Raw genomic sequence first — 17,064 nt, forward strand, 5'->3', positions numbered from 1 at the left:
CTCTTGGTCAACTCTAAAACACACTGTGAACATTTTGAAAATATATCAGCAGTTTTGGGAGTCTAAACACTGCAAATAATGTTATTTATGAATGTGGTAGTTTGATTTAAAATCTCTTGGGTTTTGTTGCAGTATTTTCAATTGGGATCAAATGATGAAATGCAGCATTTTGCTTTAAATGGAAAGCTTTCCATCCACAGTACTACATTGAACCTAAATTTGACTCTTTTTAGCCAGGAAAAAAGATCCCATAGATAAGCATTCACTACACTTAACGTCTTTGAAAACGAAATAAAACACAGCTTTGCTATGAAGGTCATCATTAACCCTAAGTAAGGCTTCCTGCTGGTGGAGGCTGTTGCTCCCAGGCTGGTTCTGAAGAGCAGTTCTGGGTGTCCAGCGTGGCCGCTCTGAGCGAACCGCAGCATGCGCCGAGGCCCCGGGACGCTCGGGGCTGGGGCGCGGTGAGCCCGCCCGGCCCGTGCCCCTGGCGCGCTGCCCGGCGGGAGCTCCGGCCCTCAGACTGCGCTTCCCGGCGGCCCCCGCGAGAGCCTGCGCCGCCGCGGCTGCGCGAGCCAATCATCCCCCGCCCGCCGCGGCGCTGGGGTCGGCCCGACACCGCGCGCGAGGAGCGGGGCCGCTCGGCAGCGCCGAGACTCCGCTGCCGCCGCGCTCCTCCCGTAGCCGTGCGGTGTCTCCAGCGAGAGGAACCGGGCTACCTGCGCCCGGCGCGGGTGAGTGGGAGGCGGGCCCGGGTGGGAGGCGGGCCCGGGGCCGGCGGGGTGGGGCGAGGGACGGACCGTGACGCGCGGTCCCGGAGGCTGCGGCGCTGTGAGGGGTGAGGGGGGGCGCGGCGGTCGCGCGGCTCCCTCGTGGGGGGTGCGCTCGCTCCGGCGGCTCTTCCGCGGGCAGGAGAGGGCGCTGCCGCCGCGCCGCCGCCTCCCATTGGCTGGCGGGGCGGCGCGCGCATGCCCGAGCCCTGCGCGTGGCGGCGGCCGTCGGGCGCGGAAGGGAAGGGGCGGAGCCAAGCGAGGGCTGTACATGGCAGTGGGGGAAACTGGCTCGGCCTGCTGGTGGTGAGGAGGACGTCTCCGGCTAACTCACCCATCGTTGCAAACTGCTGTGGTATATTTATACAGTAAGTGTTGCTTAGTGTTACTAACCTAACAATGTGATATATGTGCCAGAAGTAATTTACGTAGTGTGAGCTCACGGTTATTAGGTAGTTCTTTTGCGCTACGCGTGCGTCTCCCCAGTTCGGAGGTTGTCAGGGTGATATAAAATTTCGATAGCCAAAGTGAATTTTATTTTTATATCTTTTATTTTAAAGAAAGCGATAAAGCAGCGCTGGGTGGCTGGGAAGTCACTGCTCCACTAACAGCGCGTGCCACTTAAAATTTTAACAAAGTACGTTTACTCGTTTTAAGTCTACAAAGCATTTTCCAGTGTGCTTGTGTTAGTCTGAATCAACAAATGTCAATAAGCTGGAATCAGCAATTTCGTCTTTCCAGGTGGTCGTTGACTTCCTGTCCTTCTTGTGGTCATCTGGAGGGAGGCCTTTCACTGGTGTCTTCTACATAATTTTAGTCTGGTACAAATGCACCAAGCTTTTTATTTTACATAAACATTTAGTCACTTTGTTACCATATCCATTGGCTGTACCGCAACTTCCTCTATTTTATTCTAAGCACCAATTGTTTGGCTACTCCATCTCTTTACTCTGCTATACCTCATTTATTTTCTTGTTTGGTGCTTTATTTGGCTATTTGGTGCAAAAGTTTCAAATCCGTTCTTTGCACTTATTCCAGAGAACGCGTCTGCTTTCGACACAGCAGATGCAAGCATTTGCTGATTCCATTGCCAATTGACACAAGTCACAAAAACATTTTTCACAGGGGATCTTTGATGAAGGTTTGCAAGGTCTTCTTCACACCTAAACTTTTCAACTTGGTCTTTGGAGCATGTGCAGTTATGGTGTCCTTTGGTCCGTCTGGTTCTAAATTTTTGGTTTCCTGGCTAATTGGCTTTACGTTTGCCAGTTTTTTATTAGTACTAGACTTGTCTAAAGCTATCTACTTGGTGAGTTTTTTGCTATTAATTTGTTAAGCAACTAGTCAACCCCTTTAGCCTTCACATTGTATAGAAGGTTATCTGTATCAGGTTCTATAGATACAAAAAGCTATGATTTAGGTTATAGTGATATCAAATTATATAGATGTATTTTGTTATGTGAGTATCTTGTAATTCAAGCTATTTGTATAGATATTATTATCCTCAAAATATCGAGTCTAACCCTGGCCTCAGTGTCAAGCCCTTTTTCCTTGTCCTGTCTCTCCAGGCCCTTGTTCAAATTCACTGTATGGGTCTTTTGTAGGCTACCTCCAGGTCTGGAAGGCCACAATTTGGTCATCTTGAGGCCTTCTTTTCTCCAGGCTGACTGATCCCAATGACAGAATCACAATGTTGGAAGAGACCTTCAAGATCAGATAGTGTAACTCATGATCTAAGACATCACCTGAACTGTGGCACCCAGTGCTACCACATCCAGTCCTTTTTTAAACGTGTCCAGGGGCAGTGATTCCACTTCCTCCCCGGGCAGGCCATTCCACTACTTTATCACCTTTTCGGTAAAAACACTTTTCTTAATATCCAACCTATATTTCTTTTGGCGCAGCTTAAGACTGTGTTCTCTGCTTCTGTCAGTTGCTGCCTGGAGAAAAGAGACGAACCCCACCTGAGTACAGCCACCTTTCAGGAGCTGTAGAGTGATGAGGGCCCCCCTGAGTCTCCTTTTCTCCAGCCTCAGTGGTTCCTCACAGGGTTTGTGTTCCCAGTCCCTCTCCAGCCTCGTTGCCTCCTCTGGACGTGCTCGAGTGTCTCAACATCCTTCCCAAGCTGAGGGGCCAGAGCTGGACACAGCACTCCAGGTGTGACCCCAGCAGTGCCCAGGGCAGGGGCAGAATGACCTCCCTGCTCCTGCTGGCCACACCATTCCTGATCCAGGCCAGGAGCCCTTGGCCTTCTTGGCCACCAGGGCACTCTGCTGGCTCACGGTCAGTCAGCTGTTGACCAGCACCCCCAGGTCCCTTTCTGCCTGGGCACTGTCCAGCCACACCATCCCAGCCCAGAGCATTGCAGGGGGTTATTGTGGCCAAAATGCAGGGCTGGGCACTTGGATTTATGAAACTTCATCCTATTGGACTCTGCTCGTCCAATCCAACCATTCCAGATGTCTCTGCAGAGCTCTTCTGCCTTCCGACAGATGGATACATGCTCCCAGTTGGGTGTCATCTGCAAATTTACTAATGTAAGGTTCAATCTTGCCATCCACGTTGTCAATAAAAATATTGAAGAGAACTGGCCCCAGCACAGAGCCCTGAGGGACACCACTGGTGACTTGCCCCAGCTGGATGCGCCCCGTTCACCAGATCTCTCTGGGCCCAGCCAGCCGGTTCTGAACCCAGCAGAGAGTGCTCCTATCCTGGCCCTGGGCTGCAGCTTTTCCAGGGAATGCTGTGGGAGACAGTGTCAAAGGCTTTGCTGAAGTCAGGGTACACAATATCCGCAGCTTTTCCTGCATTCATCAGGAGGGTCACCTGGTCATAATAAGAGACCTGGTTGGTCAAATGTGATCGATCCCTCCTAAAACTCCGGCTGGCTGCGTCTGATACCCTGGCCATCCTGTAAATGCTGAGTGATGCTGCTCAATATGATGCTCAAACTGTCCCATTACCTTACTAGATACTGAGATCAGACTAACTGGCCTATAATTACCAGAATCTTTCTTCCCGTTCTGTTTGTAAATGGCTGTCACATTGGCCAGCTTCCAGTCAGCTGGAACCTCACCAGTGAGCCAGGACTGTTGGTAAAGGATGGAGAGCAGCTTCACAAACTCGTCTGCCAACTCCCTCATCACCCTGGAGTGGATCCCATCTGGGCCCATAGATTTAAGAACATCCAAGTGGTTCAGCAGTTCTCTGATGGCTTCCTCCTGGATAGCAAGGAGATCATTCTGCTCCCTGACACCATCTACCAACCCAGGAGGACAATTGTCCTGAGGATGAGCTGTTTTCCCTCTAAAAAGGCAAAGAAGGCGTTGGGCACTTCTGCCTTCTCCTTATCTGTTACTAAGTTACTTCCTGCATCCAGTAGAGAACAAAGATTGGTCTTACCCTTTGTTTTGCTATTAATATATATGTAAAAATATATTGTTTCAGCTTTTTCTCATATGAGAGTTGTTCCATCCCTCTAATCATCTTAGTGGTGAGTTGTTGAATAAGGACTTTAAAATTGTAAAGCAGGTATGTTTTCTTACTAGTTGGGACATGTGGGGGATATTTCCTTCATACATGTGTGCCTGGTGAGACTGGTTTCAGGTTTAAATACACTTTGATCTCCCAAGCCCACACCTCCCTGCCCACCCATGCCCTGCCCACACTGCCTCCTTGCATTTCATATTTAGTCTTCTGTGGTGCCATGCCCTGTGGGGGGTCTTGGGCGGGGGTCTTCTTGATGCAGTAAGATCTTCCTCGGTGTTTGCCGCTTGACTTCTTCTTCTGCACAAGCACAGTGGAGGTTTGGCTTTCTCCCAGGTCAGTTTGTCCTGGCCAAAGCCAGGGGCCTGGTCCTGGTTGATTTGGGTTCTGCTGTATGGGTTTCAACAATACCTGAGTCTTGCTTTACTGAGTTTTCTTATCTTTATGGCCTTTACATAGCAGCTATATTCTTATGTGTTTTCTTACAAGTTGTTTCTGCCTAACAGGTTGTATTCCTGTTACTAGTTTCATTCTGTACTTTCTGCAAATTTGCTAAATAATCTGTATATATATATTTTTCTGTTTTCTTCCATCCACCTAAGTACATTATATGCTTCATAAACATACATTTCCCATATCAGTGACCCTGTGTGCAACAACACAGCCACCAGCAACGAACAGCTCCAGCTGTCAACAATTGCTGCAGGAGCCTGTTAGCCTGGTGTTCAAGAGAAGTTGGCATACAATTGTACATCTATATGGACATATAACCTTATTAGCCTCTCTTGGCTTCACAACAATGTTTTCAATCACAAAATATTTTGGGTATCACCTGTTGTGTTGTCAATTTTTTGTTTGCAGTCTTCTTTTACCAAAGGTTTGGTATGTAAGCTGCTTGAGACAAACATCTGCATCGTGACTGTTTCATGAGTGCAGCTGCCCGCTGTAAGCTAATCATGTAGCAGAGTTGTTAGTGTACAAATCTTTCAGTCAGTATCTCACAATGTGAAACAACTTTTAGACTCCTTTTGTAAATATTTTTCATATTTTCACTTGCTTGTTTAACTTAAGCTCTGCATTTAAGGTAACAAAATTCAATAAAGCATTTTAAAGGAAACAGTAACTAAACAAAAAAAAGTCACTTGTAATTCTGTTATGTAAATTAGATGGCATAAAAGTTTGTCTGTTAAGCAGTGTAGTATAGGGGGCCCTAGGGATAACTGAAGTACCACTAGTGGTAACCCTTTTTTCTTATCCATCAGGACATTGTTGCCCGATCCGAAGAAAACACAAAACAACTGAAGTTGCTTTATGCGGTGCTTTATTGAGGGCCCGGGAGCCTGAGGATTTTCGTCCAAAGTCAGAGCCCCAAATTCGTGATAAAATCTACAGGGTTTATATACTTTTCTTAACATTATTGCTTCATTAGATTTGTGTACATCACTAATCATTTTATAGATAAATGAAGATTCATTAGATACATCATGACATTTTGTTATTTAGCCAAAAGGTACATTCCCTAGATAAGGCTTTGTACATTCTCTAGATAATACATTCTTTCGATCTACCATGCACCGAACCTTGTATCATGCACTAAAGTTCACTTAAAGTTTACTGGGCCTGCTGCGGCCTTAACATGACTACTGCTACTCATGCTAACTATAGTATTGTTTCACTACTCTAGATATCTATCTATTAACTATAATATGATTTTCAATAATTTTCAACCTTCTGCAACAACATGAAACCTTTTCATAGAAGTTTGGTTAAAGCTTGTGCTCCTCTGAAAAGATTGTGTATTTGTAATTTTCTGACACATTCCCAAACTCTGGCTTGTTGAGTTGACTTTTATTTCTGATCCCTGGACTTTTTTTTCCTAGGTGAAGAGAGCCTCGTAATAGGATTGACCAATGTTCTTCCTTTAACACAAGGAAGAACGCATGTAATTAATTTGATGGAAATCAGTGCTCTGGTTAATTAGTTTCAATGTAATAATAAAAGCAAAGAAGAGAGCTGCAGAGGGAATGAAGTGACCAAGTGAAGGTGGGGGGCTGATGACTGCTGAAGAGTGGTGGGATGATGGGTTTCCCAGTCAGTGCCCTGATATGTGCTGTGGTAGGCAGCAGTACTGCAATGAGGACACAGGGCACTTGACTGCATGAAACCGCCGATCAAAGGTGCCCGCTTGGGATACCAGCTGTAAACTTACCAGATGATTTTTTTTCCCCAAAGTGAAGGAATGTGAATGGATGGTTAGTGTTGGATTAGCTCTTTGTGAGAGCCCCAGAAAAATGCAAAAAGTTTTGTTTGTCTTTAAATCTCAGCCTTTTGTTTGCTGTACCTGACTTTTGTAGTATAGAAATACAAAGTAACGACTTGCACTAGTAAGGACAGCAATTTCTCTCTCTAAGAAATGTGTCAGCACCAGTATTATTGTAATTAGAGAAGTACAGTAGAGTTTAGGTTAAATGAATTCACTTCTCAAATATTCTGTGTGTTGATGGATACACAGAACTAAAGTCATTCATACTGAACCAGATCATCATGTTGACTAAGTAAATAAAATTACGCTGGTAAAGACAGGAATTATCGGGTGGTCAGATGTGCTGTGATTAATATTTAATTTTGTTAACATGATTCCAGTGTAATTTATGAATTCCTAGATGCTGCACTAGGACACTTCAAATAGCAACCCCCTGCCTCATCCTCCTCTACCAAAATGCTGCTGGTTTCTTGTGTGACGGCGCTGAATCAGTGCTGTTGGATGTGGAACTGCACAATGCCCATTCTTTAAGAAGAACTGGAACACAAACAGCCTGGCTGTTGTGGTCTGAGTAGTCAGTATGACTTCAGGGTCGCCGACCACCAGAAAGACCTCCAGGACAGGAAAATGCATGCATAAAGGGTAGAAGAAATATGTTAATGATTTAGGAGAAAATATTACCATGTGTATGTTTATTGTGGGAAAATTAATGAATATGTATATAAAATATAATACATAATCAGGGAGTTTTCTGTTGTTAGCATGCACAATATTTCAGAAGCAATAACCCTTGCACCCACCCTGCCTGCTGGGAGCCAGCAGCGCCTCTGCTGGCCATGCGTGGAACTGCACCAAGAGAAGGTGCCCTTCTCCCTGCAGCGGGACAAGGCTGGGCTGGGATTTTGCTTCTGTTTGTTTCTGCTTCTCTTGTTTGTTTGTATGATTGCCTTGTTATACACAGGCATACTAGTAAGGAACTGTTACTCCTTTTTCCATATCTTTGTCTGAAAACTCCTTAATTTCAGAGTTATAATAATTTGTATGGAAGGGGGATCATACTCTTCATTCCAAGAGACCTTCCCCCAAGACAATTGTCCACTTGTTGATTGGTTTTGTTCTTATGCTTCTTTCCTGCGGCAGCAACTGCCAGTGGCTTAGGCTCACTGTCTGGTTTAGCCGCTGGCTTAGGCTCACTGTCTGGTTTAGCTACCAATCTGAGTAGCTGGGGTGTTGGCTGCAGCCTGAGTGACTGGGGTAGCTGCTGATTTATCTCCCTGCCCCCCTGCCTCTATCTGCTGCCCTACAGTATCTAGCAGTGTGTGATAAACATAGGCCAGGGCTGAGCTTTTTGCAATAAGCTTTTTCTCCTTAGAGTCATCATTACAGTTCTCTTTCAGGTATTTCCCCACGTCAGCTGGGTTCTGTATTTTCTCACGTGGGAAGTCCCAGGCTCTAGGGTCAGAAAATTCTTCAGGGTTTGGTCCATATCCTCCCATTCTCCATGCCACTCAGGATTTTCCATGCCTGGGTCTACTTTTGGGTCAGGGGTTTCATTAGCTTCTCTGGATATCTCAACCCTTATTCTAGACAAGCTGCAGACCATACCAAGGAAGCTTACCAGATAAAATAGCAGGAAAGTGATGTCAGGGGAAACTGAACATTCTCAAATGGTAACGTAACTGATTCAAAGGAAAAGGAAGAAAAGAGAGGCTGAAAAGCCTCATTCCCTGCTCCTCTTCCAACAAACTGGGTGCAATTACCAATAAACCCCCAAAACATGGCGCTGGAACTGGGTGCAGGGTAGGACAAAGAAACCATAAACCATATATATCTGCAACAAACTCCAGTACCTTTCTAAACTCCCTGTAAATCATTATCACCATGTCAAGAAAAATAGCTATTCTAATCTGTGCTACTCTACTGTAAAAACTATGTTAGGGACAAAACTGGAGCTATCTCTGGATGAAAAAATAAATCTAGGGGCCAGAAAGATTAAAAACTCAAAAAAGCCTGGGCACCAGAGACACATGAAGGCCTCCACCCAGAGAGACGTTATCAATTCAAACAATATGGCTACTGACTGCTTTATTCCAATACATAGTAAGTACAATCAAAACGCAATCAATACAGGATTTTTCCACTTTCTCGAGCCCCACGTTGGGCGCCAAAAAAAGTATATGTCGTGTTTTAGGAAGCACCAGAAAGGTCCCTCCAGAAAGCAGACTCAAACCTCTCCTGCTACTGGAAAACCTCTCCTGCTACAAGGAAAAGATTTCCTTGGGGAAAAGTGGGAACATTTATTTAACAAGCAAAGTATTCACAAGCATAAGAAATGAATAATATTAAGCGATAAATCCTCTCGCTGTTCTGAAGAGATGGCAAATTCAGAAAGTCCTTTTCATGGAGGCTAGCTCGGATCTCAGTCTCTTATCAGTCCCTCCTGTGCTGGAAAATGCCAGTCCCAGTGGCCCACATGAGCTCCTGGGTTTTCAGTCCAGAGCAGGTTTCTACAGTTCCAAGAAAAAGAAAAGCCACTATTGGTGATGAAGAGAGAAAGATAAGAACTCAGTATGATGGTCAAATAATCTGAATTTATTGTGGGATATGAATGCTTATACAGTATTTTAGAAAAATATGCTCTTAGAAGCTGCTGAAACTTCATTCTCATCTATCAGTCTTGTATAAACATTTTTACCAACAGAAGCATAAATAAATCTTGGTTATTACTTTAGTAATAATCAAGTACTTAAAGTAAGTTGAAAATCTCTTGAATGAGATACAGAAAGAAAGGGTGTCGAAATTTAGTTATTAATTCTAGCACCTTAGTTGAGACTACTTAGCTTTGAGTTAATCCTACAACTGAAAAGTATGCAAATAAGAATGTCACATTCTGGTTGAAGCTATATGAGGTTGTGATTTTGGGGCAGGATGGTGATTTTTGAGCTAGGCTATCATAATTATAAGGGAAAGTTGTTCTCATACTTGTGTCATAATTACAATTTGCCATTTGTTTGTTAATGCCAGTGTTCATTGCTGTGTTTATTTAGACATGCTAAGAAAGGAAAACCAATGTAATTTCAGCTAATCAATTAGAATGCATTTTTCTGGGCGCAGATAGTTTGTGGCCAGATCATGATAGAACATTCTATCTTATGTTTAGCTCCGGCTCTGGATGAAACAGCAGGAAGCATGAAAAAAGAGCAAGCACTTTCTCCTGTTTATTTACCTATATGTTTGGCTGCTTGTGTGTAGTGGGCTGTGTTCTGTGGGATTTTGAATTTATTTTTCTTTGCTTGCATAAGAGGGGTTTTTATTTTTTTTTTCACTGTTGTATGTATCTGAAAAAGTTTTTGCCTTTCATTTTACAGGAGGAAAATGGCTCAAACTCTCGGACTAGCAACATCTCTCCATGATGAGGAATCCTTGGAAAGCAGAATGGTGGTTACATTCCTCATGTCAGGACTTGAGTCAATGGTTAGTAGAGAAGTTTCTGCATCATAAATGTGTCTTGGTATTTGCAGGATTACATGAGTATATTGCTTCCCACTGAGCAGCAGGGAAGGTGGATTGTTGTGTTTGTACTGTAATGTGTGTTGTCCAACCAGCTGTAATTGTATCTTTGCTTGTGATAAGTCATGCCATCAGAATCTTGTTTCTTGTTGGGGCGTGGTTGTTTTAAAAATTATTTTGTCAAAAGAATGGAAAATATTTGTTGATTGTTTTGGTACAGCATGACTGAAAGACAAGAGCATGGGGGCATGTTCTGGTCTTTGTCATATACAATGTAGAGTGAATAAATGGTTTTGAGGCTAATGCCTTGTCTTCAGCTGCTGTAGAAACTCAACAAAACTTGTTCAGAAAATGCTTTTTTTTGTTGGCATATCATCTGTTTTTTAGAAGTTATTAAATTGTGTGGTGGGGTTTATGGTTGGCTAGGGCTGTGAGTGGAAATGCCTGTCCCATTTCCTTGAAAATGAGGCACTGTCCAAGACATGTTTATTTAAAATTTTTTAAATTATAAGCAAGAATTTTCTTTTTAGCAATGAAGGTTTGAGAGGAATGATTATAAGATAATATATTGCAAGTCTTTTATCCCATTGCTTCCTAAAGTCTTTGTGCTACTTTCTCCTCCCATGCTCAACTGTTAGTGTTTTTATAGGTTGTAGCAAACTCTGATTTAGGTCCTAGGAGAGACTGACCTTCTGTGATCACTACTTGGTCATCTCACCAGTTTTCTTGGGATCCTTGTTCTCTCCATAGGCTTCCTGCCTTGATTCTTGCCAGAAATTTCTCCTGGCAGAACATATGTGGGTGTTTGCAGGGATGATGCAATCCTTCCATTCAAGGGGCATTCTCGTGAGGCTGGGCCCAGCAGACAGGACAGGGCAGATTACAGGGAGGCATCCTGCTTGCAACCACACCTTTCTGAGCAGAAGATGGTGTGTGAGAAGTGTGCTGTGAATATACAAAATTTCTGTATGTTTTGTTGAAAGTTGGAGTAAGACACTCAATATGATAAACATGGAAGTGGTAATTCAACGTGGATTAATATCATAAATAATTTTAATTTAAAACAATGCAATCTCTGAGTCTGTACAAGGTCTTAATTTGTTAATGAATCTACAATGCATTTAAGATTTCTGATGAAAAGCATTCCAGATGTGTAAATTGTGCTTTGCTACTGGCTGATGTTATGTTGCTCACAGTACCTTCTGAAGGGTGGATGCTGGCAGCAGTATAGTAATTGTTTTACATGGTATCACATACATTTTTATTAACTGTATCTTAACTATGGTAAGAAAACCTTTTTGTTTTTCTTTTTACAGTGTAAAGAACTTTCCAAGTCCAAGGCAGAAATTGCATGTATTGGTGTATATGCAAAAAACGTTTTTGTTGTTGGAACTGAGAGAGGAAAAGCCTTTGTCAACTCTAGGGAAGATTTTAAGACGGATTTTATTGAATACTGTAAGTTTCAATGTTTTATTTTTGTATGTCACAAGCTACTTAATGTCTGTTGCATAATATTAATAATTTTGGGAGCAAAATGCTGTCTATAATGGCTGCATGCTATAATTTATGTAGCACTGCATTCTGTAATTATGTTGGCAAATCAAGCTGTAAAATGAGCAGTAACAGTGGTCTTGTTTATAGTGTTTTTTCTACAATGGCTGGAAATGTTCATTTTTTCTCAGATAATGTGAAAACTAGTACAATAAGAAGTATTAGATGGTCCATGGTCCACCCTTATAATACATCCTGCATTTCCTATTGTGTGTTTCTTTGTATCCTTTCTCCTCCAAACCATTTTTATTCTCAGGAAGGCAGAGGAGGGCAGTGAACAGGCAGAGAAGTACTTCTGTCAACTCATGTGGTCCTGGTTCTTGAGATTACTTCATGCCTTACTAAAACAGATGCACAATTTTGACAAGATAGTATTTTTTCATGTAGCTATTTTGGGTCACTTTGATTTAGTAGACAGAAGTAAGCATCTGTACTATAATGACTGAAAACTATATCTGCATTATTTTTGTACTGCTTTAAGTACATCTAGGTTGTGTTTTTTGTTTAATTGCATTTTTACAGTAAAACTATGGAACTTTTGTGTTGAAAAAACTTGATTCATTGATTCATTCATACAGAGCAGTATTTTTAGGGATAAGTTTCAAAGATTCATTGATGATTTAGGGGAGCATTGAAGCGCTCATTTGGGAAGGTGTTAGTGGTGGACCCTGCCTAATAACAAAATTATTTGCCTAGAGAAAGAGAGAAGATGGAGGTCAGAGGTAGGGTATGACAGAGGAATCAGTCTGAGGAGGAGTTTAATAAACTGTCAAGTTGTTGTCAAGTTAAATACTGCTTGGAAAGCAACTGCATTTAGTCTGTAACAGAAAGACTTACTCCCAAAACTGCTTTTGCTGCTACATAAAATGATTTTGGAGGCTCTGTCTCAAGGTCAGTTGTTTGTGGTAGGGGTCTTGGTTTGAAGAAGTCAGGTGTGTGCTGAGGAAGGCAGGAGCCTTCCTTAAAATAGAAAATGTAAACCCCTTCCCTTTCAATTACTATAATTTTGAAATTAAGGGGCTCTCGGGCAAAGATGTGGGAGTGGGAATAACAGTTCTTTGCTAGGAAAAATTAAAATGCAAATGCAATAGTACAAAAAAACCACCCCAAAACCAACACTGACAGAGTCAGAACCCCCCTGTGTGTCAGGGTGGGGGCACAGCCCCATCCCAGGGGGGCTCAGCCCTCCTGCAGTGCCAGCTGTGGCTCTGCTGCAGCAGGATCCTGCACAAGGGGGGAGTTTTCCTCTGCAGCTCCAGGGTTGCTGGAGATGGGCCTGCTCTCCCTCTGGGAATGCAGGGCAGGAGAAAGCTGCTCCTCTGGGAATGCAGGGGGCAAAGGCTGCTGTGCTGTTCCAGGGCAGATTGTATCCAGGTAGGAATGCTTGGCTCCTGCCCTGGGCGCAGCATCTCCCCATGGGATGATGGAATTGGATCAGCCCTGCAGGGACACTCAGTGGCCATGGACAGCAGAGATCTGCTGGAGGGAGGATGGGCTGTGGGAGAGATAAAGAAACTGCCCATGAACAGCAGAGAGCTGCCCAGCTCTGACAGATGGTGATAAAATGCACGCCCCCAGCCACATCTTGCAGCCTAAGACAGTAGGGCGCTGGATTTTTTTTTTTTTGTCCTACTGGTATGGACAGTGACTTTCTGTGCACATATTTACTTCAAGGAAAGTCCACGCAATGTTGGGTTGTAACAGATACTGATATCAAAATGTAGAATTGTAACCTGATTGAGGAATCAAGTATAAGATGAATCAATTTCTTTTTCTTTTTTTTTTTCCATTTTTTACAGGGACAATCTTTGTATACCTTTCTTTGTGAAAACTGCTATCTGAGTACTGGGGAGGGAGTTTAGTTTTTCACTTGATTGCTCTTTTGTCTTGTTCTTCTTGCTTAAAGGACTTCCCTGACATCCTGGTACTATGTCTTATTGCCAGTACAGTGGTATCATGGGCTGTGATATACCAGGGACTTTGTGTACTGGACACACCTATTAGTAGGAAATCAGAAATTATGGGGATTTGCTGTTTCATCTCCTGGCTAGATCTCTGTTTCAGATTTTGTACTGCAGGAAGCACTGGTTTCTCGTCCATGCTTGTATTTGGCTGTATGAGATGTTGTTTCTATAGATGCATGCCTGTGTTTAAATCCTACATCAGTTTTCATAATCCTCACCTTTTGCTTTATTACAGTTACAAGATACTTGTTCGTGGGCTGTGTTTTTGTACTGTCAGGCTGATAGGATTAAAGAATATTAACTTTGAAAACAGTGTTTCCATTATGATTCTTGCAGAACATTATGGTGTAGATCTGTGTGAACAAGGTCAACTATTGTCAGTCATTGCTTTCATGGTTTCACTAAGTGCACATCTCCCATGCTTTCAGGGGAGTCTTGATGCTGGAAGTAGTTTTCTTTTGTCCCTGAGAATGATGTTGATAATTCCAGAAAACATTACTTCAGAACAACAATTTTTAGAAATAATAGGATTACTTATTCCCGGTGATGCTGATTCCACCACTGCCTTTGGCAGCTTTGAAGTTTTGATGAAGTTTATAGTGTAATATCTTTTACTCTGAAATGTAGAGCTGTGGAGTCAACAGTTCCTTGTTGCATTGCTTCTTCAGCTGAGTATGAAAATGAGCAATAGGCAGTGGTAGTTAAAATTTTAGTAGGTGTTTTGTAAGAATCCAGGAAGGACACAGTTCTTTGTCTATTTAACAAGTGAGACTTGAGTCCTTCTTGTTACTTTAGTACTGATAATGGCTTCTAAGAGATTTTTACCTTGCTCTTAGAATTAAACCTTTAAAAATTCATCTGTGATGTCAGTCCCTGGAACACATGGTGTTGACAATATTTTAGGAATTACCTCTCCAGTTGTGGGTGTCTTCAAATATCTTTAAATATGCAAAGAGAAGTTTAGTTAGTAAGCACACCTCTGGTTATGTCTGACTCTCTACAAGCCAGCACATATCTTCAGTCTTTATTTCCACATTTTCTTTGTATAATTTGAGTAGTGTGTGAAACATTTTCAGAATTCAAACCTGCTGCTTTTTAAAAATTAATGAATATAATTTAGTGGGCTAAACTGATGATATGTATTTATGAGGTTTCTGAAGGAAGTAGCATGTATACTTTTTAGCAGTGTAGAACTAATAAAAATAATAGTGGTTCAATAAAAGCAGCAATGGAGTTTGGTTTCCTGTGCCTTTCATTCGTGATTACTTTGGCCCTCTTGGATTCCCTAACACCTTGTTGCAGGGCCAGGATGAGCCCTGACCATAGCTCATTTACCTTGTTATCTTAAGACAATGTGTTAGAAATTAATAATAACAATGCTTTTTAAACTGTTAATACGGTTGTGTAGCAAGTGTTGAAAAACTCGTCAACGGACATTAACTATTTAAAACTGAGTCAGATACTGTATTCTTCTGAACTCTGCTTAATGAAGATGGCTGTGAGCCCTAAGTCATGGTGAAGTAGACTGTTTCAATCAGTGTAGAACTGCATGTTCTTGTATCCAGAACATGTGACTTGGGTAACCTGCAGTGTCAGACATTCTAAGCCTGTGTAAATTTGTTTTGTATATGAAAAGAGCATTTTCTTTGAGCACCTGTTCATATTGAGCTTATGGACAAGTGTAGATACTTCTGCGCTGTAAGCAATCAAGATCATATAAATCTTGTTCCAACAGTGCCTCTTTGTTTTAGTTGCTGTCCCCTGCTAAAGTGTATTGTGTGGTCCTCAGTTCCTCTTGCATGGCCTTGGCAATATAAAATGCCTCTGGATTGTCATCTCTGGATTGCTCTGGAGTTGTGGGTTATCAGCTATCCTGAACAGCTTACTCCTGGGGTATCTGAAGAATGCTGTTCTCTTCACTGTTCATCTTTGTCATTGTGGTAGTTTCCCTTGGGCTCTGAGGAATTCATTCTCATTTGAATGTGAGCTGTAGATAGTTTATAAGACAGCCAAAGAAACCCCAAAACCCAGAGGAAGCCTTATTTTCCCCAGGTTGTATTTGCCTGTCAAAAGGGAACTTTCAGAAGAACTTCCTGACTCAGAAGCACCTTTATGGTCACCTGTTCTGGACTTGGAAAGATATTTACCCAGCACCATGTGTTCCATCCCATCTGCCAAGGAGACAGTTCTTATCCAAGAATTCCAGTTGCCTCTGCTAGCATTTCCATTGTTACTGGCTGCTACACCATTGATATTGCAGAGAAGCTTAATTGTGCTGGTTCTCAACTTCTGTCAGCTCTCCCAGTCATGCTGCTTTTTCCTTCAGTGGTGCCAGGGCTTTGGGCTCACTTGACTGAGATGGAGCCATCTTGCACCTGTAGGTGGTTCATCTTGGATGGGTCCTTTATTTTTGGAGCCTTCATTTTTCTCCTGATGGCCTTGGGTTTCCACACTGATCTTAGTGCATCTGGTATGGGCCTGAGTTTGACTTCGAGTCCTGCTAGAGACTTTGCACCAGGGTCTTCTACTCTTCTTACCTGTACTTCCATGTCCACCCAGCCACAGGTTGGGACAACTTCTTGTAGTTTCAGGAATGCTCACCATCTGAGTGTTCTTTATCTAAGAACACAGCCTTTCCTGCTGCTCAGGAAGAATGAAGGGAATGCAGTTCTCCACAAACTTATGGGAAAGACTGGTCAGCTTTGGCTCTTCAGTATGTTTTTTTGGTATGTGAATATCTGTTTCATCTTGGACGTATTCCATCATCTGCAAACAAGTAAAATGATTCTTCCCATAAACTAGGCTACTGTGGACCTGCTTGAAGATCTGCAGCTGAGCTTCTGTCTCATTGAATCCTTCTGAGTAACTTGTACAGCTAGATTGCTTGGCTTGATTGCCACAAACCTTTAATGTTCTGTCTCTGCCTAGTCAGCTAAGGGGTATGAAGTTAGTGGCTGGTTTAAAAACCTGTGGGGGAAGTTCAGTCCCATTTCCTTGGAAACCACACATCTTGTTCCCTCAGAGTCAAAAACAAACACAAAATTACTGTAGATAATCAGATTTGTATCTGTAATCAGTATTTTTGAAATTTCATGCCTCCTAAATTCTTCAGGTGATTTGCTTTTTTGTGTGGTTCAAGTGATCCTTTGATAATTATAAAGTGACTTTTCTTTAATTTGAAGAAATTTTCCAATTTCATGAACGGTAAAGCTGGATGGCCTTAAAAAGCTCACAGATGAATTGAGTGAGTGACGTTATAACCAAAGCAAAATGCTTTTAGCTATGCACCCATTTACTTTCTCTCTTTCATTGCAGTAATTTTCCTTAAGTACAAACAATGAAATACATGTATAGGAGTGGTGTCACAAGATTTTTGTTGCTCATAAGTTGCATCTCAGAGTTCCTGTGCAGGGGTCACATTCATATTCTTAAAATTGCTTCTTGTTTTTCCCTCCCTGAGGGATTGAAAGCCACCTGATTAAAAAACCTTCTGATGTTCTAAGATGCCTTAACTTACATG

General features: G+C 42.5%; 1 protein-coding gene across 7 annotated transcripts in view; it reads left to right on the forward strand.

Annotated features, from left to right (window-relative positions):
• Window positions 1–597: 597 nt before the first annotated feature.
• Window positions 598–17,064, forward strand: part of GTF2I (general transcription factor IIi) — a 70,137-nt gene continuing 53,670 nt past the window's right edge. For 6 of the 7 annotated variants that reach the window (XM_084219233.1, XM_084219238.1, XM_084219239.1 and 3 more), the window contains exons 1-3: window positions 598–734; window positions 9,888–9,993; window positions 11,346–11,484. In XM_084219233.1, the coding sequence (XP_084075359.1) occupies window positions 9,895–9,993; window positions 11,346–11,484 (238 nt within the window). In that variant the 5' untranslated portion in view covers window positions 598–734; window positions 9,888–9,894. Of the gene's footprint in view, window positions 735–1,048; window positions 1,139–9,887; window positions 9,994–11,345; window positions 11,485–17,064 lie in introns of those variants that run through there. The other variant, XM_084219234.1, reaches the window with a different exon arrangement.

The sequence above is a fragment of the Fringilla coelebs genome (assembly GCF_963513975.1).
Source record: "Fringilla coelebs genome assembly, chromosome: 20".
In the NCBI taxonomy this organism is placed as follows: Eukaryota; Metazoa; Chordata; class Aves; order Passeriformes; family Fringillidae; genus Fringilla; species Fringilla coelebs.